Source organism: Chrysemys picta, chromosome 19, assembly GCF_011386835.1.
Source record: "Chrysemys picta bellii isolate R12L10 chromosome 19, ASM1138683v2, whole genome shotgun sequence".
Taxonomy (NCBI): Eukaryota; Metazoa; Chordata; order Testudines; family Emydidae; genus Chrysemys; species Chrysemys picta.
In genome coordinates this window covers 6,382,670-6,408,149 of record NC_088809.1, presented here as the reverse complement: position 1 = coordinate 6,408,149, position 25,480 = coordinate 6,382,670, and the positions used below count along the sequence as shown (strand labels likewise).

At 39.8% G+C, this 25,480-nt stretch overlaps 1 protein-coding gene across 19 annotated transcripts in view; it reads left to right on the top strand.

Moving 5' to 3' along the window:
* The first annotated feature begins 351 nt into the window (after window positions 1–351).
* Window positions 352–25,480, top strand: part of BCAS3 (BCAS3 microtubule associated cell migration factor) — a 488,284-nt gene continuing 463,155 nt past the window's right edge. For 5 of the 19 annotated variants that reach the window (XR_010593801.1, XR_010593802.1, XM_065573036.1 and 2 more), the window contains exons 1-5: window positions 352–5,137; window positions 6,813–6,900; window positions 10,734–10,788; window positions 13,065–13,140; window positions 15,507–15,613. Coding sequence is in view for 17 of the 19 variants with exons in the window: in XM_065573036.1 (XP_065429108.1) it covers window positions 6,830–6,900; window positions 10,734–10,788; window positions 13,065–13,140; window positions 15,507–15,613 (309 nt within the window). In the remaining 2 variants the exon portion in view is untranslated. The remainder of the gene's footprint in view (window positions 5,138–6,812; window positions 6,901–10,733; window positions 10,789–13,064; window positions 13,141–15,506; window positions 15,614–25,480) is intronic. The other 14 variants (XM_065573040.1, XM_008178811.4, XM_065573031.1 and 11 more) reach the window with 7 other exon arrangements.

The following is a 25,480-nucleotide window of genomic DNA, read 5'->3' as shown; positions in this document are numbered from 1 at the left end:
ATTTCTGGTAATGTATAACTCCTCAGTTGACAGAATTTTACTGTATTTGCATTTTTCAGTTGGAAGTTAAGATCTGTATTGTTCCTGTAATGCTACATAGAATTTTTAAAGGGACATAGGCAAATACAGTGTTCAATCAACCTGCTTTACTTAAACAGCATATACTAGTGGTGGGCACTTGACTTGATGACTTAAGTCCCTTCCATCTTTAATTACTATGAAAAATTAATTCTATGGTAATGTATTAAAATTCTGTCCTGCTATGTCTTTCTAATGCATTTGGAGTTAATTGGGTTGGCCTTTATTTCTCTCAAGGTCTGGTTGGGCTGTGAGCAAGAACTTCTTGGTTTAGAAACCCAGTCTGTAGAGTGTTTTCCCTGAAGGTATCCACCAAAGCCTATTTGTCTGTGTTTGAGCAATCTTTCAGTTTGGTCAGTATTTTTAGGATCACTTGACCTTTTTTTTTTTCACTTTTTTTGTGTGTTTGGGGAGGGATGTTTTTCTGAGCTGGTCATTTCTGTCATCTAGTTTCTTTAATCATTGTGCTTGCTTTATCTTTATTCTAATTTATGTTTTGTGGTGCAGAACATTCCAGGTACTGGTTTGGCTATGGACCCAGTATACACTATGGCATTTTATATTGAATGTGTTTTGTGTTAGGTGGGTACGTTATGGTCAGAAAGCTCCTACACGTGACTTGCTTTTAAATGCGCAAGGAAAAGGCCAATATTCTAGAATTACATCAATGGCCAGGATTATATTTTTGGAACCAATTCTTTAATACTGGAACAATAAAACCACAGGCTAAAATTAGCTCTGCTACCTACATGTTACTATGGCTACAGAAACCCCAAATGGAATCATAGGCTTTCTGAAAATGTATAATTCTCTTTCATCCAATGAATGTAATAACATCTCTTACAGATATAAATAATGTATGGTCTAGGTTGGTCCTTAAAAGAAATAATTTCTCATACTATGGGCTTGTAACCCATGATTAACAGTTTTTACTAGCGATCATGATTTTTACTGTTACACAGAAATTCATACACAAAAAAGCAGTTTTTAACAAGCAATCGAGTAGCTATATTTGACTTACTGATCTATAATATTAATATTAACTGCTGGCTTTAATTTTGATTCTTGCTTAGTAAACCATTTTTAGTTAAATGAATAACTGCATTTTTCATCTCTAAATTTCAAAGCATTGAATAGCTCTACTTAGCTGCCTATTTGCTATGGAATTCAAACAACTCTTCACCAGTCTACAAACCTGTAAAAGCTTGTAGTGAAAGATTGGTGAAATGTTCAGTCTTTTTACAAAGACTACTTTTTTCCCCCCACAAGAAAAACCCAGCTGTAACACATTAAGAATTATGTGAATCTCTATCACAAGTTACATGCAAATATACTGAAGAAAAAAGACTTTGTATACACTGGCACATGTTCATTTTTTTCTGACTATATATGTTGAAGCAAAATTTGAATATATCATCAAGCACATGCATTCAGGTAAGTGTGACCTCTTTTCCCTGACACTCTCTTCCCCCCCCCGCTAGATGTCATCAGTTTAATATCTGCTTTCTTAGTTTTGAATAAAATAAACAATGAGAATTCTTTGAAAGGAAGAAGTATAGTACAAATAAAACTTGCAATTGCAAAGGGAGATTCCCCAGAGCAATCATTTCCCTACCATTTTTTAAAATTTATTTTGCTTGCTACTGTAAACTGGCTAGAGCTTACCCTTTTCTCAGCTTTGCTTATTTTGATGTCATTTGTCTCCACATAAGTTAATTAGTCAATCAGGATAAGGAGAAAATAAAATTTACAGCTGACAGCCCTCCTTAAGTGGCAGCACTAAATCAAATTAGGCCTGTTGAGTCATAGCCTTCAAACATTTTTCATTGTGAAACAAAATTATAGTATGTGCAAGGAGGAAGTTATCTGTGTATCAACTAGTGGTTTTAGGGTGTGTGTGTGTAATGTAAGTCACCATTGAGCCATCTGACCTATTCAACCAAAAAGTCCAGCTCTTTTCCTGTAAGGGCAACTCTCTAACAGATATAGGAACTTAACATTTGAACATTTCTTCAGGCTGGCAAGGAAGAGTCCTTGTATATTCTAACTCCAAACGTACCTAATATTGCTCTACAGGATAGGTTTGTTGAAGCATCTGACCTGAGTGTCTAGTCAAAGTTTGGGGCTTTGGGGATGTTCTAGCTGGTAACACATTGATGGAGTATGGTATTTTCTTGGATGTAGTCTTGTTTATTTACAAGGACTCTACACCATCCTGTTTCTCTGAGTCTAGGAAGAACCAGGCACAAGAGGAACAGTTCATTAGCTTACAGACCCCAGTCTCTTTAGCAAACTGAACAGACCCAAAAAGTCATTGCCTAGCTTTTTCTAGGATCCCACATGGCACTCACCAGTTAATACCTGACTTGTTTGCTTTTCCTCTTCTGCCTTCCCACATGCTCCTATACAAACACCACGCAGCAAAAGATCACCATCACATCAGCCCAAACTCTTGGACAAATTCACAATCCCTTTTTGTCTTAAGTAGAGGGCTTCTGCTTAACTCATCCTGACAATTGTTAATTGAAGGCCATGCTCACACCCAATCTCAGAGCTTTGTGACTGCAGTCCCTAGTACAGGGGTTCTCAAACTGGGGGTTGCAAGCCATGAGCCTTCACCCTAAAACCTGCTTTGCCTCCTGCATTTATAATGGTGTTAAATATATTTAAAAGTGTTTTTAATTTATAAAGGGGGAGTCACACTCAGAGGCTTGCTATGTGAAAGGGGTCACTAGTACAAAAGTTTGAGAACCACTGCTCTAGTACCTCTCAGCATAAGGGGTTCTCACGATAATTTTTTTGGTGGAGTCACAGTGCGGCCACCGAGTCTTGCTGGTGGCCTCTCTAACAATTTTTCCTAAAATACTTAACTTTAGGAAAAATAAATATCCACATATACATGTCCAAATCATTGTAATTTGTTTGCAGACTCAGTAATAAAAATAATGTAGAGTTGTCTCTATTCTTTACTGGACCTAAACAAAATAGAAACATAAATAAGATCCTTTGTACATTCTTGTCTTTTTCTTATTGTTTCTTTCGGTTGCTTTTAAAAAAAAGACTTGCTCGCTGGTAAGTTTGCTGTGAAAGGTGATATTAACAAACATACAAATATCACTTTTCACAGCAGACATACTCAGGCCCAGCAAGCCTGGGGACAAATTAAGCCCTGGATGGGGAGCAGCGGGGCAGTACCAGGGTGCTTGCGGAGGGTGAGCTTGGGGCCAGAGCCCATCACCACACAGCCAGGGAATGGAGCCCAAAGTCCCATAAATGGAGCCTGCCACCCACCACCCAAGGGCTGAAGCCCAACTGCACCATCCCTGGGAAGGTAGGGAACTCACACCAGCTGTCTGCTCCTCCAGCTTTTCTGTCTCACCCAGAGGGGGCCAGGGCCCAACCACTGCTGGCAGCCCCAGGGGAGGGGCTGCTGCTTCCCCACCATCACCCAGGAGGCTGTGGCTGCAAGAAAAGCCCCTAGTGGCCACATGTGGCTAAATTCGAGAAACACTGCATCTTTTCCTGTTAGGGACCCTCCACTCTTTTTCTGTCGAAGGCCTAACTCACATTCACTCTTGTAACTAACGATGTAGATCAGTAATCACACAACTGAATCTGTCTGGATGATAGAAACTTGTGGTGTTGTCATTTGCGGTTTCCCCATTGGTGAGACATGGCTCTACAAGAGTTGCAGTCATCTTGTAAATGTAAGGGAAGGTGATGCAACTGCTTGTTCTGTGCATGGCATTTTATTTCTGAGCTGGATCACACAGCTCTCTCATGACAAGACCGTTGTAGCATGCCCCCTCAAGGCAGCATTGGTCTGGTTTTTGTTTTACACCCAAGAGGCCGATTCCAGAATTTATGTATGGAAGTGGGAAGGAAATTATTGTCTAATCCAGGGGTAGGCAACCTATGGCACGGGTGCCAAAGGCAGCACGTGAGCTGATTTTCAGTGCTTCTTTATTTTACAGACAACACTAGCTGAGTTATATATTATAGACTTCTAGAAAGAGACCTTCTAAAAGCATTAAAATGTATTACTGGCATGCAAAACCTTAAATGAGAGTGAATAAATGGAGACTCGGCACCCCACTTCTGAAAGGTCGCCGACCCCCTGGTCTAATCAATCGGGCAGCTGCAGCGAGTGGCCATCTTAGCCCTGATGTCACCACAGCCGCTCTCGCTAACGGATGTGTTTTCCTTCCTCCAGGGTCAATTTTGTTGGGCTGCCTCCGCTCACCGCGCTGCGCCAGGGCCTTTGGGACACTGGTTACCCGCCCCCCGTCCCCTCCAAACACGCGTCCTGGGCGGCTCTGGCCCTGCCAGCCTGTCCCGCTATGACAGGGCGGCTCCCAGTACGGGGCTGTCCTGTGACACCCCCTTTCCGGGGCCAGGCCTCGCCGCCCTTCGCTGGCCTCCTCCCGTTCCCGGGCCCTCTCAGCCTGGCCTCGTCAGTCCCGCCCCGCTCGATCCCCCCGTGAAGCCACGGCCATTACCCCCCCCCCCTCCGGGACTGCTTCTGCCCCGCTGTGTGCGACGGGGCGGCGTCTACCCGCTCGGAGCTTCCCGGGTACTGCCGCGGCCTTGTTTGCCTCGCCTCAGCCGGGCCACTTCCGGGATTACAGAATGACGCAGCGGACGGTAAAATAGGATTCTAGCGCCTTGATGTGGGCGGGGTCGAAGGTCTTTTCTTCTGATTGGTCGTTGGTCCGTGACTGACAGGATCCTGGGCTTTGCCTCCGTGCACGTGCGTCGGGGGGGGGGGTGTCTCACCATGGCTCTCGCGAGATCAGGATGTAAACAAAGCTGAACGGGCCCAGGCTGCGCTCTGTTCTCTCAACCTAGTCTGGCCAGTGAGCGGGTGCAAGCGACCGTCATGTCATCGGTGTCCCGCCCACTGCTTCATACGAGGGAGTGGGATTGGCTGACTGGACAGAGGGGCCTGCCTCTCCCGTGTGGTGATTGGCTGTTGGCGTAAACGTGTGCTAGGTGTCAGTCCCCGAGAGGGTCCCAAACACTGTCAGTGAGGAGCCAGGGCGAAGGAGCAACGCAGCAGGTAAGGGGGGGAGGGGGAGATGGGAAACGGGAGGGGGGAGATAGAAGGGGAGGAGACTGGTGGAGGAGGGGGATGGGGCAGGGGCAGGGGAGGAAGAGATGGGAGGGGAGGAAGGGGTAGAAGTGCGAGAGGGGGTGGGGTGGGGCAGGGAGGAAGGGTCTCGGGAAGGGAAATAAGTGGGCGAAGGGGGTGGGGGCAGGGAGGAAGGGGAAGGGTCTGGGGAGGGGAGATGGGAGGAAGGGGAGCAGCCAGGGTGGTGACAGGGAAGGAAGGAGAAGGGCTGGGAAAGGAGGATGTGGGGGGAAGGGGGATGGGAGAGGGGGTGGGGATAGGGGAGGAAAAAGAAGGGAGGGGAGGCAGGGAGTGTTGGGGGTTGGGGGAGCAAGGGGAAGCGTCTGGGAAAGGGGGCTTTGGGGCAGGGGAGGCAGGTGAGGAGGGATGTGATAGAGGGATGTGCAGAGGTAGAGGAAGGGAGGGCTAAGGTGAGAGACTGAAGGTGCCTGAGTAAGGAGGAGTAAAATAAATTGGACTGGTCTGGTGAGCTGTGGTATCTGGGTGGCAATTTGGGGATCACAAGTGTGGGAGGCTGGTCAGGCTCAATCTCCCAGCTCAAGAATTGCCAGTGGGGTTTCTCAAGACTGAACTGGTTTATTCCCAATAGCCGTGCACTTCAGGCTCTTTTCCACCCTGGGACTCTGGTGGCACAAGAGCCGGAGTTCTGTTGCAGGTAACAGTGCTCATGGCTGCATGACAGCAGGCACTGACTGGTACAGATGTACCACTGGGTTCGAAACAACTCCTCCACTCCATGTCTCTTAGACTGTAAAATGTTTGGATCATGGATCAAATCCCGACCCCATTGAAGTCAATGGGGTCAGGATTTCATCTCCAGTCTTTATTGTCTGTACAAAGTACCATGCATACATGCAACACTAAATAATGACTACTACCTTGGGTAATATGGTTGCAGTGACCCGGATTCAACTGTTGTTTTGTTGTTGCTTGATTGCTAATTGGATGATAGAAGCTGTTGAGGGGCCTGGTTAGGACCTGTCATAATTACTGCTGTCCGGTCAATGCCTTTTGCCCTGTGGGTAAAACTGTTTTGTTTTTCTACATAAGAGAACTGATCTGAATTGTTCTGAACAACTAAAAGCAGAATGCTTTTGTTTCATGAAATCTTATGCATTGGGTTTAACCCGATCCATTGTGATTACTTACTGAATGACTTGTTTCCCAAGAGCATATTCATTGTGATTAAAAGTCTTATGTTTCTATAATTTATGTGTGTATTCTTCCTGGTCAATATCTCATGATTAAATGCTGCTCTCGACCTGGTGTACTGCAGTTGCTATATTTATAAAGTTTGTTGTTATATATTTTCCTAAGATGTTGGTGCATATGTGCAGTTTACATAATACATGGTTTCTTGAAATAAAACTCATTTTATCGTGCAAGATTTTGTTTTCCCTTTTTTTCTGTGGTGTAGATTGGGATATTTGAACAAGCAGAGATATATTTAAACAGTGCCAGAGGTGGGTATAGTGATTTAGATGTATCTGAGGGAATGGTCCCTCCTCTTGAAGAGCTTACAGTCATCCTAGCTAGAGAAATTGATAACATAAATAAACATTTCCCTATAAATGATGATTTAAAAGAAATCTACTGCCCATAGGTATCTGCAGAGCAACGATGGCAACAGAATCTCCTCGCCGCCCTAGCCGATGTACAGGGGGAGTTGTGGTTCGCCCACAGGCTGTCACGTAAGCATGTTTTAGAAGATGTCCAGTTATCTTTGTTTGAAATCCCTAGAATATTCCTGTAAAACAAGTACATGGCACTAATGTGGTCCTCTCAAAATCAGCAGCAACTTCCTGTCCTAAACAGTACAGTTTTGTTGTGCTCAGTATTTTCCAGCTAAAGAAAATAAATAAATGCCTCTTTCCAGATTTACAAGATTATACACAGCAGGCCTTCTCTTTGAAAGGGATACATTTGAGATTGGTAGGCCAAAATGTTCACCAGCCGTACAAGTTACAGGGTAGATGATTGAACACTTTATAAATAAACAAGAAAAGATTGCAAAACATATTTTGCTTGCTAAACAAACTCGACACTAGATACAACTGAGTCATAACAAACTTGTCCTTAGTGGGAATTTGTAGATTTCCCTCCCCCTCCCCCCACTGCTGTCTCTCTCTGTTCCATTCTTATATTAAAAGGTATAAAGATCTTGATATCTGCACTGTCTCAGTAAGTGGGGTTGTTGTGGATTTCAGTGTACTGCTCACTCAGGAGAACAAAGAAGACAAATACAGTGAAGGTTAAAAAAAATAAAAATGTAGTTACCTATCTCCCTCCAAAACACAGTGCGTAACAGACTTTCCTACCTTTCCAGGTCTCCTCTAAGTTACCTTCACATGTCAATGGTTGAATGGTGAACATCCTCAATTAGAGTAACCAGAAAACTTGTGTAGTCCTGGCTTTGCCTGTCATAAGTTCTTTTGTAGCAGAATGGGTGAAATATTCTCAGTGGTGGCATTATGCTGCTGACTAGTTTTTGTTTTGTTTTGTTATGTTATTGCATTGCACTTTCATGTGTGTTTTGGCACCTTGTACTTTATGTACAAGAGCTGACAAAACATGTTCAATGATAATGATGGGGATGACTGTCTGTTTAGATCTCAGGATTCACTTAATTTTTAGCAGGAGCAAATAAAATGCAGCTGTTCCTGTAACTCAGTGAGTTGCATAAACAACTAGGTCTTTGCAACCTAAGCTTTCATATAAGGGAGGAGAAGCCTGTAAAAGAAAGCTTACAATTTGCTAAATGCAATTCTGTTTGTAGTAACCTGTTCTGTGGAGCTTGTTCTCTGGAAAAACAGTAATTAAAAGAGAAAAGCTCTATAAGAATATTTGATTATGTGCTTTTTGTGTGGTGATTATTTTCCAGGTTATGTTTTCCCAACCTGCATATCTCAGGTATGGGTACATCTCTCATCCTTTATCTCAGAATTGATTTTTTTTTTGGGTCGCATGCAACAAACTTGAACTTCCTGCCCTCATCTTGAATTAGTAGCTTATCAAACAAATGGCAGAACATTTTAACAACCCACAAAAACAAGGGAACCATATACAAAAGAGAAGCTAGCTTGAGACCTACTTCAACTATTGATTTATCAATTACCCTCGCAAAAACTAAGGTTTCATAGTTTGTTTGTTTTTTAAATAAGTACATCAAAGAAGAAATTCTCTCAGAAGTTCTTAGCCTTCAGCATTCTGTCTGCTAATCATTGCTTAATTTCTTTCCAAGAGAGGTTTAGTGTACATACATTGAACAAAACATTTCCAAAGCCTGCCTGCTTGGTTTACTCATTAAAGATATACTTTGGAAAGCATCAGCACACATTTATGAAATGAAGACATTACCACCCTTTTGTTAAAGGTAGTATACATAAACATTAATTAGGTTTTAATTATCCTGTAGTATAGACAAGTTTATAGAGGGACAGAGATCATGACCTGGCCAAGATTACACAATGAGTCAATCAGGAATAGAAATCAGGAGTCTTGTCTTAAAGTGCTCTGCTCTAACCACTAGGATAAACTCTCTTTAGCTCAGTAATCTTTTTATCCACTTTTGTCAGTTTTGGTCCAGAATAAACCGTTTCTCAATCTTCAGGAACAATTTTTCAGATTTGCCTTCATTTCACAGGGCAGGCAACTTGTTACATTTAGAACTGATGCTCCTGGAGCTGTAGAACCGACCTGTTATAAAAGTGTATGCAGAAACTTACATCTCCTCCCCTAGTGCTGTCATGACTGGAGAGAACAAAGCCTTCCAAATACTGAATGTCACCAACATTTTATGTGGACAAGATATTTACACAGTTCTATTGAGAAGGAAAGTGGCTGAGCCTTTTGGTAGCAGGAATCTGGATTTCTTTGTTCCAGCAGCAAGGGCAGTAGTGGCAACAACTTGTATTTGCTGCTATTGGTAATTCTAGACTTAACACTTAAGTCGTTGTGTTAAAACAGATTGAACATGTACCAAAATAATCATCAATCTGAAGTATGTCAAAGTTGTTGGATGCAGAGAGTTAGCTGAATAAAATTTAGAATCACCACTAACTTTTTAAAAATTATATGAGCAGCTGAACATGTTGTCCATTGCCAAGTTAGGTGACTAGCATTATATGAAGATATCGTCAGCCTTATGTGGTCAGTCTACATATTTTGTTGCTCAGCAGCTACACAGCATATCTGAGACGCTCACCTCTCTATTATGTAAGATACTTTAATAAAAACCTTAAAGTCTATCAGAACATATGTGCCTTGCACTATACCCCACAGCACTCTAAATTGCAGCTGATAATGAATTGCCAAGAGGAGTGAGTTCCACAGCGTAAGAGCTCCACTGAAAATGTCTTCCCACTAATCTTAGCCTGCTTTATCTTGGGAACAGATAAGAGAGGTTTCTACTAACTTCATGGTAGTGCCTAGCATATGTAAGCTGGCGGGTAGTTTCCCCAGCCCAGGAAGAGAAATAATGTTTCAGCTATTAGTCTTTTAATGCCCTTTCTTCAGGGCTTGTTTTATTGTCCACACATCAATCACAAAACAAAATGAAAAACACTGAAGAATAATTCCCAAAGGCTTTGCTTGCTTTAACCAGCCAGGAGGGAAGAGGACACAGCCTTCTCCTTTGATCCAACTTTCCCTTCTTTTTACACTTTTCCCTGACATGTGACAGGCAGAGACGTCTTAACCCTTTACAGACTTCAATGCCCTTACTTTGTGACCAGTGTGGGATAGTCAGTTTTTCAAGTATTTGGGTGCTAAATTTTCCAGACTTTATGCGTATTGTGTAGTACAGTAGAACGTCAGACTAACGAACACCAGAGTTACGAACTGACCGGTTAACCAAATGCCTCATTTGGAACAGGAAGTACGCAATCAGGCATCAGAGACCCCCTTCCAAAAAAGGCAAATACTGTACAATAAAGTACTGTGTTAAACACAAAACTACTAAAATAAAGGGAAAGTTTTAAAATAAAGATTTGACAAGGTAAGGAAATCTGTTTCTGTGCTTGTTTCATTTAAATTAAGATGGGTAAAAGCAGCATTTTTCTTCTGCAGAGTAAAATTTCAAAGCTGTATTAAGTCAATATTGAAGTGGAAATGTTTGAAAGCACAACCATAATCTTTTGTTCAAAGTTACGAACATTTCAGAGCTTTGAACAACCTCCACTCCCGAAGTGTTTGTAATTCTGAGGTTCTGTTATACCTTGAATTACATACCGTCAAGGGATAACACCATATATTTCTAAGTGGAATAATTGGGGACATTTTAAATGCAGTTGAGTAGGTGTGCAGTGTAAAAACCAAAATGTAACCCCACAAATTTGTAAAGAAACCATACAGTCTGGAATTGGAGGTTTCCCCACCAGTTATCAGCCAATGAATTGCCAATCAGTCTTTTGTAGATAATCTAAACCGAGACATAGCCTGCCTCATTTTCCCCAGTGATATGTAATAGTTAATGTATTTATGTCTGTATTTAGACTTACAGTAATTAAGGACTCTTCTTTTCCAGGGAACAGTCATATATGGAAAGTGTTGTTACGTTTCTTCAAGATGTTGTGCCACAGGTAAGGGACTAAAAAAACCCCACTCTCTTCACAGTGCTAGTAATACATATAAGTAAGGTGCAGCTACATAGTGATATTTTGGTCCAATTTATACAAAGAACAAATACCAAAATTTTTAAAAGTGGCTGCCAGGTAATTTTGAGTGCTTCAAATTTTTTTTGGTCCCCCATCTTAGACACCTTAAAAGGGCCTGACTTTCAGAAAGTGCGTACTGTCTGAAAATCAGGTACCTTTGAGGTGTTTCCAGTTGGACACCCAAAATCATTAGTCAGTTCAAAGTCTTGGCCAAAGTATTTAAAAACAAGGCTTGAAAAATGTATCATGTATGTACTAGTGAGCGAGGGTTAAATTTTCTGCCTACTTAAAGACGTGGCCATGGTAGCAATGAAAGGCAGAGGCCTACTTGTGAGGTAGATAGACAACACTTTTGTGGGAAGCCCAACCCTCCTAATTGCTGGGACTCCTACCAAGCTGGTATTTCTGGACCATGCTTAGGAACTCGTGTGTTTTTGTGTCAATGTCTGGCTAGTAGGCGTCAGAAAAGTTAGATACACACCTGCTTGTTTTGCAAGTTTAATGTTTGCTGGAAAGGAGAAGAGGGTTTTTTTTTTTCTTTTCTTTTCCTCTCTTCCTTTCTCCACTTGCCTCAGAACCTTCAGGTTGCTGCTGGGTGGAGGAGATTTGCTAATATACCCCTTCTCCAGCCTGTTGTGAGGGGAGAGGAACACATGAATCTGTCATTCTGCTTTTCCCCCCAGATTCCATATCTTGGTTCATTCTCCCCTAAGAATAGCCTTGGTCCTTTTGTGCTCTGTTGTTTCTAGCTTTCACAAGTAACTGCAGAATGAATTGATATGGCTGTGGTCACTTCACCGCTGCCCACAGGGTTCTAAGTAGCAGGCTGAAACTGATCAGAGTGGGATTAATTTCATGCTCCTGGTATTTGGGAAAACTGTGGACAGTAGTAGAGGAACTGTAACTGTTTATCTGTACACTCAGGAAGACAACATTGCATTGATTCATAGCTGGAATCAGTTAATAATAATAATAATAATAATTAATAGTAATAATAATAATTAATAGTTAATTATACAAGGTAGAAATTTCTTTTTTAAAAAGAAATTGGCACACCCTGACTCCTGTTAGGAAAAGTTTCCCACTGACGATTCTGACTATTAGTAATTTGCCAAATGCATTTTTTCATGTTGTGATTCAAGTTATGGTGTAAAAGTAAGGATAGTCAAACTTTTATTGAAAGAATTGTTGTATTTTAACCTGTTCTTATACTCAGGTATTTTTTCTCCATAGTTAAAAAGATGCACTCTTAGTTATATTTTACAAGTCAATTTGCCTTGTAGGCATGGAACATGCTTTGTTTTGAAAAATAATACCAACACTAATTTTTTATTTACATTTTGAGTGCATATTATTGCTTGTTCAGCATGCACACAGTGATTATACAAGTTCTTTTCATATTTAATCCAAAATACTGCACAGTATCTTGCAATAATTCAGTTGGAAACGATGGTATTTCCTCTGTAACTCATATTCTGATTACTGCTGTTTCTCCTGAGAACTGTAAAACTTAGGTTGTCTAGAAACACCAAGAAGCTTCATTCCAATTTCTCTTTGTACCTCATCTCTTTAGGGGCATCTGTAGAATATATTTAACTGAAGTATGGATCTACTTTGATTGAGTAACAGTGCGTTCTCTTTCAAACTTAAATATTATGGTAATATTAAAATCATAGGTATATAATTAAAATGTCTCAGTAGGAATGAGCTTCATAGGAAAGAAAGGTTTCAATTTTTTTAGCCTTGCTTATAAAGTGTTTAAGTGGGTCAAAAAGGAATTAAAAGAATAAACATACCTCTCTCTAAAGATCTTCTTTTGATTCTATTTAAAAATAGTTTAAATTGACAAAATCAAGGATTATAGAAACAACTATCTTTTGTTCTGTCCAATTTAATACAAGGTTTATGTTTCTTAGAAGCCAGTTGGCTTTTATTCCCTGTACCTGGAAGGTCTGTGGTTGTCTGTGTCTTGCCACTTTTACTTTAATAAGTGTTGCTACACTAGTTGAATTATATTTAAGATGAAATGTGTTGACCAGGGAACCACTCCTCTCAAAACCTCCCAGAAATACGGAGAGTATAAGATATATGCAACAATTCTTGTTTTCCGTGCATTACCTGATGTGCTCTATACGGAGAGCAAAAAATAAAGATGTTATACTTTGTTTATTTTCTTTCAACCTTTCTCTTTTTTTGTGTAGGCCTACAGTGGTACTCCACCAACAGAAGAAAAAGAAAAAATAGTCTGGGTCAGATTTGAAAACGCAGACTTAAATGGTATGGTTTTATCTCCTTTTTTCAGTTCTATTTCTGTATCTTTTTGGGCCCATATACAATAATTTTAAACTAGCAAAATTAAAAAATTACAGTATAGACAAGCATTGGCTCAAACAGAACTCCTTTACTCCTCCTTACTAACCAGGAATGAATCGTTATTGTGTAAAATCCTGAGTGAATAGATAGGCCTTTGCTCAGCAAATTTCTTGAAATGTGCTTTGAAGGTGAGTGAACTCTGGTGTGGTAGGATTAGTGAAATAAGCAAATTCCAGAGAAAAGCCACTTGGCCCCTCACTATCCAGATCAGTTGAAAACAAAACATAGGGCTGAGTGTAATCCGTGTATTCGTAAGTTTGTAGCCTGAATCACCTAATTATCTCTCCCAGTGGCTTCATGCACACATATTGAATGGGTGCAGTGCCATAATAGACTTTTGTGTTACCTAGCGATAGAGAGCTGTCAAAGTGGATGAGCAGTAACCTAACTCCATCCTCTTTGATATTGTTGAGGAAAAAGAATAGCTCAAGAACAGAATATATACTTAAGTAGGACTTGTTTGCTCCTATTGGAGGCTGTTGAATCAGCATGGACAACAGACTTTGACCATCATTAAGAGGAAATGATCATTGCAGTCTTTGTGCCTTACGTAGGCCTATAGCCATATTGAAAGGTGTGAAGAAAGTTCTCTCTTCAGATAAGACTTGAGCTGTTTTGCCTCCATCTTCCCAATAATCTTTCTCAAACAAGGAAGGTTAGAACCTATGTGGTAGGTGGTGGGACTTCAGTGTGAGGTGAATGAGGGCCATACGACCGCTTGAATGAACCATACATCTTGCTCTCCCATATGGAGGTGTTAACAATGTACATCAATATGCTTTTACTAACCATGGAGCTCTAAGCCTATCCTACAAGTCATAGGCTGTAGCTCTCCAAATGCTTTTGGAAACTCCTCCAGATGTTTGCTACAACTTGATTGTTACCTCAGTGTCCTCCTCCTTACTCCTGTGGTAAAGGCTCATTCTGATCCCAGATGTGACATGATAGTATGACATGATAGGGAATCTTCATGTCCTAGTGGTAAGTAGGGCAAATTATACTAATTATAGCTGTTGGAATGGCACAAAGATTCCTAGTTCACAAATTTATAGATGTTAGAGACGGAAAAGACCTGTTAGATTAGCTTGTATATCTCACTGCCTCATGCGCAAGGCCAGTGCGTGATTATTTCCTAGTAGGTTTCTTTTTCCTTGCTGTGCATTTGTAAATGTTCCAGCCACTGGGGCTTTCGCCACTTCCCTTCACTTGCCACAGTATGACAGAAAATCAAACATATCCAATCAAACCTTTACTTTTCATATTCATCCTAAATTTACCTTAGTTCAGTTTAATCTTGTTAGTCTTGGTTATAATCTTGTACCATCCTGAAGAGTTGTTCTCCCTGCCTGAAGTTTACCTGCTTTTAGAACATTATGCTTCTTGCTAACTTTAGGGTAGAGCGGCCTTAGCCAAGATATAAAAACATTTGGTTATTTTTAGTCTGTCTTGATATATTTCCTATAGCACCTTCATATTTTTATGTAAATTACCTTTTTCAGAAGGGTGTTGTGAGCATTAGATAATATATCTAATCATCAAAGTGCTACATAAGTGTCATCTTTGTTATAATTATTATTTGTTGCTCCTCTGTGATTTTCCTCCGATTTGTCCATATGATAGCATTATGTGAACTGGCAGTAATGTAGCTTACAGATGATTATATTTGCTCAGGAAATAGACTTCTCTTTTCCTAAATAGACAAAGTACCTCTGAAAAAGTACTGAAGAAGAAATAACTGATTCCTCTATTTTCTCTGTGTACTCAATCTTTCCTTCTAAATGCACTAATAATTTCTCTTGCTAAATCTCAGCAGAGCACTGTAGACTGTATATATTTTGTAAACTTGGCTTCAGAGTTAGTAACTGTGAAATGTGAAGAGGTGCTTTTCTAGAATTTCATGGTGCTTATAGAAAAATAACTTGATCATGTGCTAATAATGACAGAAGATAGGAATGACAAAGACCTCTGAGTCATCTTGTCATAGCCTCCTTTCTTATATTGTGTAGGAAGTTTCCCGTCATCACTCCCTCTAAACTGGTATTTTGTACCCTCTCAAATAAAACTCTAATTACAGATCTTATTCCTTGTGTCTAAAGGAACATTTTTTCACTATTTTTTCAGTTATAGGAGTTAAGGATTAAAAAGCACATTGCTTTGCCTTTAATTCTAATATGAATATGGATTTTGAAAACTGTATCCAGTATACCAGACATTAAACATAATTTGTCCTAACTTTTTAATGTTTGTTTTATTATTTAAATCCAATTTAGATACATCAAGGAATATGGAGTTTCATGAGATACATAGCACTGGCAATGAACCACCTTTGCTGCTAATGATTGGGTACAGTGATGGAATACAGATCTGGAGCATACCTGTAAGTACATAATAACTCTGTCTTCAGAAAACAGGCCTCCTTGAGATGCTGATTTTATGCCATATCTAATTTTTTTATAACAAACTATATTACTTTAAACTAAAAGTAGAAGGTTACAGCATATGTCGTACATGTAAAATGGTTTAACATAAGATTAATATTTGGTGTAACTCACACTCTTAAATTAAACTACCTAACTTTAAATCTGAGGGTTTTTTTTATTCGGATACTTGCTGTAAAGGTAATTTTTTGATTTGGAGCAGGGTGTAATGTTACAGAGAAGTTAATATCATATAAATATAGGGGAAAGATGTCCACCCTAAGGAGGAAGGGTAAATTCAACTGTTATATGAAAAATTATGAAAAGGATTTACATTTCCCAGGAATGCAAGCATGACAATATTAATAGCATTTTACAATCACAATGTGTGTCTGTCATGTACATGATTTGCAATTTTAATTTTATTAAAGTCTATATGTGCATATGGATTTAATTTTATTCTGTCATACATAGCATGCAATTTGTGTTTCAGAATGGTTTGAGCACATGGATTTAATTTGGGAAATTTTCCCCAAATTTCTTGAACTTAGAATAAAGTTTAGTATGGTATGTGATAAAATTCTTAACTCATAAAATCTAGTGTGTCCAACACTTTATACTTCAAAATAAACCCAGTGAGCATACTGGATGAAATTTCTCTTCTTTGTAGAATACAGAGCCTTTCTGGAAAATATTTCTCCTTTTCATCCCTCCCTGGGTGAGAAAGAGAGTAGTTTTTATACAGCAGGCTACATTTTAGGAAATGAAATGGAATTTCATTTTCTCTTTGAAAGTACTTTTGCACACCAGCTAGGGAGCTGTGTTAAGGACTAACAATTTGGTTTTACAGGGGGAGACAGAATTGGAATTTTTCTTGCAATTTATGTCTTTCCTGCTAAAGAGGAGGAAGAAAACCTTTTTTAGAAAGTTAAGAGCCCACAGTTTGGTGGGTGGTGATGTAAAATAAGAGGCCCTAATGTACCCTACTGTACTTCATGTGGAATTTGGGAATTTGTATATTTTCTTATATTTCCTGAGGAACTACAGTTGTTTCTCACATTCAATACTTTATTTTGAATGGAGCAGAATGGAACATTTGGATGCTGCTGTATTTTTGTCTTTAAACTTTTAAAAAAGAAGTATATGCTTGTAGAAAAACCAAATTGGTTGTTTACTTCTTGAGTAAGGAAGTTACAGTATATACTATAAGAATTTAGCACGTATAATTTTTGTATACAATTAAAACTTTTTAAACTTGAAAATATTCTTATACAAAAAGTGAGTGTTTAACCCTTTTAAAAAACCACTGTGCTTCATTCGTCATGTGTATTACAGGGAACAAACATTAGGTGTCACTAAGATATTGAGCTAAAAAATATAGTACAGCTTCAGTAGTACCAGCGATCCTAACAGGATTCTGAACAAATAAGTTAGAATACATAGAGATAATGACACTGATCTAAGTTAAAGATTTTTCTATAACATAACTTCTTTGAACTTTCTCTAATGAATTTATTTGAACAGATAAGTGTTTACTGAAAGGTGTATAGAGGCACACACACCTGATTGTGTGACATTGGACTTGTCTGGGCTAGTTTACAGTAGAAGAGATTAGAGTTTGGGTCTTCATCTGGCAAGGGATCAATTCTCTGTTGATATAGTATATTCTTTCCCTGGGCCTGAGGTGGGAGAGTGCCTTGTATACTTCTCAGGTGACTCTCTGTAGCTGAAGAAATGAGTGTCTCTGAAGGAAGCCATCTATGCTTATAACCAAGGGGAAGATTGTTATGAAATGGGGTCTTATGTGTAAGAGGAGGGCAAGAGGGGTGGCATAGGAGTGTCTTGGAGAACTCCATTTCCCTCCTTTTGGGGGGAGGGAATCTTTTTTTTTTTGCCTGGAGGTACCATAGTTAGGTCAAACAGTGGCATATAACTACTAATTCCTTGTCTCTTCTGTCAATAGAGCAGTCTCCACACCAGCCAGCCTACATGTTTTTCCAGTGTATTTCACAATGGAATATTTTCTATTTCTTGTTATTCCTTTTTATTAGACTAATAAATACTAAGAAAAAATGAAACTATGAAATAACAAACCCCTATTGGTATGATTTATTTTTGAAAGCTGGTGAAGGGCTTCCTTATGCAAAAAGTAATTCCTGAGCTTGAGAATGTGTTCAAATTGATACCCAAGCTAAGAAAGTTTAAAAAGGAAAACGGGGGCTGTTCTGAAGACTTGGTGCCGCTCTTTGAGAATTCTCAGCTTGGAGCAGGGCATGAGATGTCAAAGTAACACGCTCTAAAATGGCAAACTGTGTTGTGACCGTGTATGAATCTAGTCTCTGAAATAAAGTGACATTCATTGCTTTGCAGCCTCAGGAAAGTGACTCTTTGGAGGAGATTCATGATGAGTTCGAGATGGGTTATCTGTAGGTGCTATTTGATATACGTGTCTTGGCAATGTGAGCCATTGTAGTTGGGATAAATATCAGGTGGTTTGCAGTACTTCATGGTATCCGCTCTCCAGCAGCATTTGAGGCCACTAGGAAAGAGGAAAATATTTTTGGAACAAATGTGGAAAAATTATTATTTGCTATTTGTATGCTTCATTTATGAGGGAGAGTGGTGCCACCTGGAAGTTTTTAGATCTCCAAAGTCAGACCACAGATGCAAGCCCTTCCTGACTAATTAATCTGTTTTTTTGTGATGCTGGAATGGCTCATCATAAATTTTGGGACACTGATTAAATATATTACAAAGGAGAAGTCCAGTATAGTTTCTTTGGGATCAGTCCTTTGTTGCTTTGGTCAATAAGATTTATATGCTGTGGGATGAGAAGGATGCTTGTTTATACAAAGGGATTTGATTGAGCGGCAATTTGATTAATTATATAATTATGTCACTTCCATAACTGGGCTGGTGTCAGTGGTATGTATTCTTGATTGAAATTAAGTCTTCACTGACATGGTGGTGGATGGGGGAAAGAATGCCAGCTACTGAATGACCATCCCTACTTTCTGCAATATATAGGGTTTTCCTTCGAGACCTTTAGGTCAACCAAAGTTATTCTTATAGCTTGTGAGATCTGATAAGACCACAGCCAGGGATTGTGTAGCTGCAGATTATATGAACAATATTGCCCCCTTATATGTGTTTAACAATATAATGTTGGAATGTTTTCCTTGGCATTCATGTTATCCCTAGTTTGAGTTCCCAGTTAGATAATTTTTTCTAAACTTTGATATTCCGTGGATTGGGGATTTATATGAGACTTCTAAGAAGAATGGACATAGCATAACCTACGCTTGCCTACCCTCTTCCTATTGCTATTTAGGGTCCAGGTACAAAAAGAACTGGCAGTTGTGTGACAAAGTGACTTTATATACAAAATTATGTCATTCACTTGGAATAGCGTATGGTCTATATACGTATCTTTTCTACGTCCTCTTAGGGTCTAGCTACGCTGTAGTTGGGGGTGTGCCTCCCAGAGCGGGTAGACCGAGGCGTGCTAGCTCGGCTTCAGGCAGCATGCTAAAAATAGCAGTGTAGACTTTGTAGTGAGGGCAGTGGCGCAGGCTAGCCACCCTAGTAAGGACCCTCGGGATCAGGCTGGCTTGTACTTGGGCAGCTAGTCTGTGCTGCAATGTCTACGCTGCTGTTTTTAGCACTCTAGCTCAAGAAATCTGAAAAGAGGAATCGGTAAGATTTTATTTAGGAGTCACAGTCCCAAATCGTTTTAAGAAGCAACAGTCCCAAAGTTTAAGTGAAAAGCTATACACTAAGGCTATCATCTGTAGCATTGTGCTTTCTTTCCTCCTTCAGTTGGACCCCTATTCAGCACATAATAAAATAATGTGCTAAAGGCAGTCCAGTTTGCGTCTGAGTGATTATGAAGTGTTTATGACAGCTACTAAGCTGACGCTTTCCATAATGGTGTTACATTGACTTCTAAACACCTTTGTAGTCTGCCTCCAGGAGTGTATGTATGTCTCTGCAGTCTGAGTGGTTTTACATTAACATTTCCTTGGAGTAAGATCTTTGACTACAGAAGTGTTACTTGCAAATGGAAGATACCATTTGATCGGCTTCAAAGGACTGAAATAATGTTTGGACTGCTGGGTGCTGAAGTAACGGCTGGAGTTCTGAGGTGTAATGTCTAAATCTGTATTGCATAAGATGCAGAAGGTATCCATCCAAACTGGTTTTCTTTGATCTTTGTTTTGAAATGGGGGGTGGGAAGGTTAAAAGTGTTTTTAAAATATGCCTTTCGAAGTGGGAAGAAATCTGGGATTATACAAAAGTAATGACTACAAGTTCCCATTCAGTAATTGTGCAATGTGGTTTTGTGTTGTGTTTGGAATTTGTTTTCCCTTTGCCCCCAGTCTTGTATTTCAAATACAGTGTCAGAACCAGAAAGCAGTTGGAATTGGTTTCTGCTTAATGTGGTTTACAAGAATCTGTTTTAGATAGTTATTCCTATTCAGAGAAATGCATTTTGGCCGCTTTTGTGGGTGATAACTTTTTTCATTGTACACAGGAGGTTTCAGAAGTAGAAAGTGACATTAATTTAGTTTTTCCTATTCAGTTAGAACAGAGTTATTAGGCTTTAATTTTAATAAATTAGGAATTTTATTGACTGTTCAAAGGGAACTGCATAATAGTAAACATAACATCTATTTAAATAATGTTATAAAAGTTGTACAATGCGGCTACTTCAAACTTGTATTGGTATGGCAGCTTACATAGTAGATTACATGCACTGATCAGAGACCCTTGGAATACTGTCATAGTTGGGCAAGTTAAGGATGGTTATGCTATCCTCTGACTTCTCCTTTGTTTCGTTGTCATAATGTCGTAGTCTGCAGCCATAATGTAAAAATGATGGACCAATATTTACTGGCTATTAAAAATCTTAATATTTATTAGGTTAAAACTAGTTACTGCATTTACAGTAGATGTGTGTGTGAATTCTTTTCCCTTCCTCAGTTCTCCAAAAAGCCTGAATGGTGGTGGCTGGGAAAACCAGATCCATTCTCCCTTCCTTCCCCAGTTTAGTTAATGCTGGTAAAAAAAAGTGTCTGTGATTTATGAGGTAGGAAGCTAATGACAAATGAAGTGCTTTCTTCCCAGTTTCTTCTGACCAAAAGATCTTGGGACCTGAACAGTTATCCCCAATATGGAGACCCTGGTGCAGGCTCGCAGTAGGCACTTAGAAAAATGCGAGACTTACCAAGATATGTAACCTTTAAAATCATCAGAAGACTTGGAGGTGTGCATAGGGACAGGGACTGGGCTAATCATTCTTCTAGTTTTTTTTTTTCTTTTCATACTACAACTGTTTTGAGTTATGAAAGGGTTTAAAAGAGTACTGGTTTTGTTTTAACACACATAACTTACACAGCAAATTGTGTTGAAAAGCTGTGTGATTTATAATGTACTCAGCACCTGGGGAGAGGAAGGAAAGGAAAACATCACACCTCTCTGCAGCAAACCCTTTGGCAGATGTGGTGGTAGCATCAGTAGGCTTTGGCTTTGTCTTCACTGCTAAAAAATGGCCCTTTTTAACCTTGGAGTAACTAACACACATGAGCTATCCCAAGGCACTTTGGTTTTACTGCAATGCAAGCCTTCCACTGGTTGACTGCGGTGAGTTTACCTTGCGGTAAAACTGAAGTGCTTGATCTTCACTGTGTTTTTACCTCAGGATAGCTCGCACAGGTTAGTTACACCAAGGTAAAAAACATACCTTTTTGAGCAGTGAAACAAGGTCTTTGAAGGGCATTCTATGGAATCCTCCTTGGTTAGAGGGCAAAGCAAGAAAGGAGAGCTATAAAGTATCATTCTGCCCCTATCCTGACAGTTCCCCACGCACCTACTTCTTTTCTTTTTTGTGGGTGTTGAGGGCAGGGCTGATGAAACACTGTCCCAAATTACAAACATGTATGTAATCTGCAGCCTGAGCATGTTAAACCCCCTCAAAACATGTTACATTTATAATGGCAGTATTGATGCATCTGTGACCAAATGCATTAGCAAGCTGCTTAACTACTCTTTGTATTTTATTTAATGTCCTCTGTTTTCCATGGTGGTTGCAATTTTAACATTTCATTCAATCCACAGGGAAGAGTTTTATATTGTTTTTAGACATCTCCACTGTTCTGTTCCCTAGGAAAAGGAGCACACACATCTAGGAATAAAGTAAGTTTATACCAAATATGGGAGGATGAAAAGAGTAGCCTCACTCCAACTGGCTGTTGCAAACAGCTATTATATATAGTGCATTTATATTTATATCACACATCCTTACAGGTTCTCATGTTGAGCTGTTAATGTGCCTAGGAAAAGGGTCTGTTTGTTCAAAGGGATATGTCTGATGCGGGGGGATGGGTAGGCAGTCTCATTTTAAGAAACAAATGGCCTGTGGAATATGTCTACACTGCATACGCCTTACAGTGGCATATACAATACACACACTGCATGCTCCCTAGCATGGTTATAAATAGCCAGTGTAGAAGGTGAGGCATTGCTTAGGTAAGTAGAATAGAGACATGCCTGGACCCTACATGGTTCTCTGCACATCCAAGCAGTGTCTCTCTATCTACGCTCCTGTTTTTAGTAGTGTAGCGTCCTGCTGCCTCCCCAGTATTTGGAACCTTTCCCTTCTGCAGGGAGCTGCCGGAGCCTTTCCCTGCCGCAGTGAAGGACTCTGGCAGAGGGGAAAGGCTCTAGTGGGGGGAAGCAGCAAAGAAGGATTCCAGAAACTGCCCAAAAAAAGAACAGGAGTACTTGTGGCACCTTAGAGACTAACAAATTTATTAGAGCATAAGCTTTCGTGGACTACAGCCCACTTCTTCGCATCCGAAGAAGTGGGCTGTAGTCCACGAAAGCTTATGCTCTAATAAATTTGTTAGTCTCTAAGGTGCCACAAGTACTCCTGTTCTTTTTGCGGATACAGACTAACACGGCTGCTACTCTGAAAGAAGCTCCCCACTGTCTTCCCCTGCCAGAGCCTTTCGCTGCTGTGTATAGTTACACACCACAGTGTGAGCGCAGTCTGCTTTTTGCGGTGGTGTGCAGCTACATGTACTCTGTACACCACTGCCAGGAGTGTGCAGTGCAAACATGCCCTATGTTACTAATAATGGTTTGGGTTATTAAAACAAAGAATTTTACAAATCTAATTTTACTTTTCATCATTAACACTGCTTGTTTGCTTTTTCTTATTTGTGCACTTACACAAGAAAAGTTGAGTAGTCAGTTTCTAGCAATTTCACTTTCTGTTTTCATGCTTTTGCCTAATGCAAAAGTAATTGGATGGCTATCACTACAGAGATTTTTTTTTTTTTTAAATTACAACTATACATTTGAATTTAAACACTAACATTCTGGCTGTTCTCCCCCCTCCCCCTCAGATATCTTGTTTGGTAGTATTCCTCTCGAACTGGATCATGTCAAACAGTAGTTCATAAGGATATCAATAATAATTTAGGTTTTCATACAATATTATTGTCGTTCAAAATGATATTCAAAACCAAAAGGTAGATTTCTGATATCTTACCTAACATCTTCACTATGCATTTGTGTGACAGTGCTGTTATTGTATACTAACAATTTGCATTTTTATTTTAAGTGTCAAATTTCTAATTTATTTTTTCCTTTTTTTGGTTTGGTGTACGTTTGCATTTTTTGACCGTATGAAACCTATTTTCTATGGTTGGAAAATATTATCTTCCTTACAGTGGAAACAAACCTTTTTGTTTGTTATGGGTTCAAACTGGTATGCCCTAAACAGAAGTCTGTCATCAAAAATTAAGCAGTGGTCCAGATTGATCCCTGGCCATACTTACAAAGTAGTGGCCCAAAATGTCTAAGGGAAGAGGGGATGGTTTCACTCCCTTTCCTCAATCTGTTCTCATATCAGGAAAAAGGAGCCAGAGGGAATTGAACTCCAGTTTGATGGATTCTTTGCTTGCAATCTTGCATAGAGATCTGAAGCTTTAAAAATACAACCGTCCTGTGCCTTGACTCCTTGGACTGTGGAAGCTGCAAAGTCCCACCACACCAGCTTGCGGCCGTCATTTTGGATTCACCCTCTCTATAGAAAGAGTACCTGAGGCTGCTTTTAAAGCTTCATTTTCAATTCTTAAAACCTGTTTGGAAATGTTCTTTGCTTTTGGAATGGGAAAGGAAACCTTTCAGAGCTTGAAAGCTGCCGCAGGGACTCACGACTTAGCAAATCCAAAATGGCAGCCACAAGCCTGTTCCTCTGCAGGTGCTTTTTGAAGAATTTAAAGTCTATTTATATTTTGTCTGTGTTGGGAGACTGGGTTGCCCGGGGGATTGGTAATGGGATGTGTAGCCTTTCACCTTCTGGTTGCCAGTTCACAGCTAGCCCAGGTTGGTGGAGAGAAAGTTGTTAGCCATTCTGTGGCTGTATGGCTTATGTGGTGGTCTGTCCTAGTCCAGTTCCTAGCAGGAGGTGTCCAAGTCAGAAAACCTTGGCCCTCTTTGTTGGCAGTCTCAGCAAAGAGATGAGGACTGAATCGGCAGAGATGTGCCGTGACAGTCAAAAAAGCTAACAGAATGTTGGGAATCATTAGGAAAAGGGATAGATAATAAAACAGAAAATATCGTTCTGCCTCTGTCTGAATCCATGGTATGCCCACATCTTGAATACTGGTTGCCCTATCTCAAAAAAGATATATCGGAATTAGAAAAGGTTCAGAAAAGGACAACAAAAAGGATTTAGGGGTATGGAATAGCTTCCATATGAGGAGAGATTAATAAGACTGAGGCTTTTCAGATTGAAAAAGAGAGGACTAAGGGGGGATAGGATAGAGGTCTATATAACCATGACTAGTGTGAAGAAAGTAAATAAGGAAGTGTTATTTACTCCTTCTCATAATACAAGAACTAGAGGTCACCAAATGAAATTAATAGGCAGCAGGTTTAAAATAAACAAAAGGAAGTATTTCTTCACACAACACACGGTCAACCTGTGGAACTTTTTGCCGGAGGATGTTGTGAAGGCCGAGACTATGACAGGGTTCAAAAAAAGAACTAGATCATTCATGGAGGATAGGTCCAGCATTGGCTATTAGCCAGGATGGGCAGGGATGCAAAACCATGCCTTTGAGCAATTCGCTTAGCTTTCCTTTTGGTTTAGTTTCCCCTATCAGTAAAATGGGAATAATACCTGCCTACCTTCCATAGGTGTGGAGGACTAATAGGTAAATGCTTATACAACACATTGAAGAAGAAAAGTAGCATAGCCATAAGGAACTTGGGCTGGGATTTTCAAGGAAGCCTAATGGAGTTATGTACCTTGTTACAAATGAGTTTCAGTGGGATTTGGGAACCTAATTCCTTTAAGCTTCTTTGAAAATCCGTGCCATAAGTTTTACCACCTCTTCAGCATCCCTGGCGAAATATGTATGCTTTTGTAAATTTGCTATATTTGAGAGCAGAATCTCAGTTAAGTGGGTTTGGCCTCCTTAACTGTTTTTTACTGTTGGGCCTCTTTGTTTGGCGCTAGAGCTGATGTGCTGGCATGCTCAAAAAGTAGCAAGAGGTGACTGAATTGGGTTGTTATCATATGTGAATCACTTATTCCATACTTCTGTTATGTTGTTTCCTTTTTGTTTCCTTTGTAGTCATTTGTGTGCATACACATATGTGAACCACTCGTTCATGGTTTTGGAAAAAACAACAACCCTTAACTGCCAATAATAATAGTTTCAAAGTCTTATACTTTCCCATTTTTTCCTTTTTATAGAACTGGTGTGTTCCCACAGATACAAAACCTACTCCTGCCTACATCTCTGCTTTCA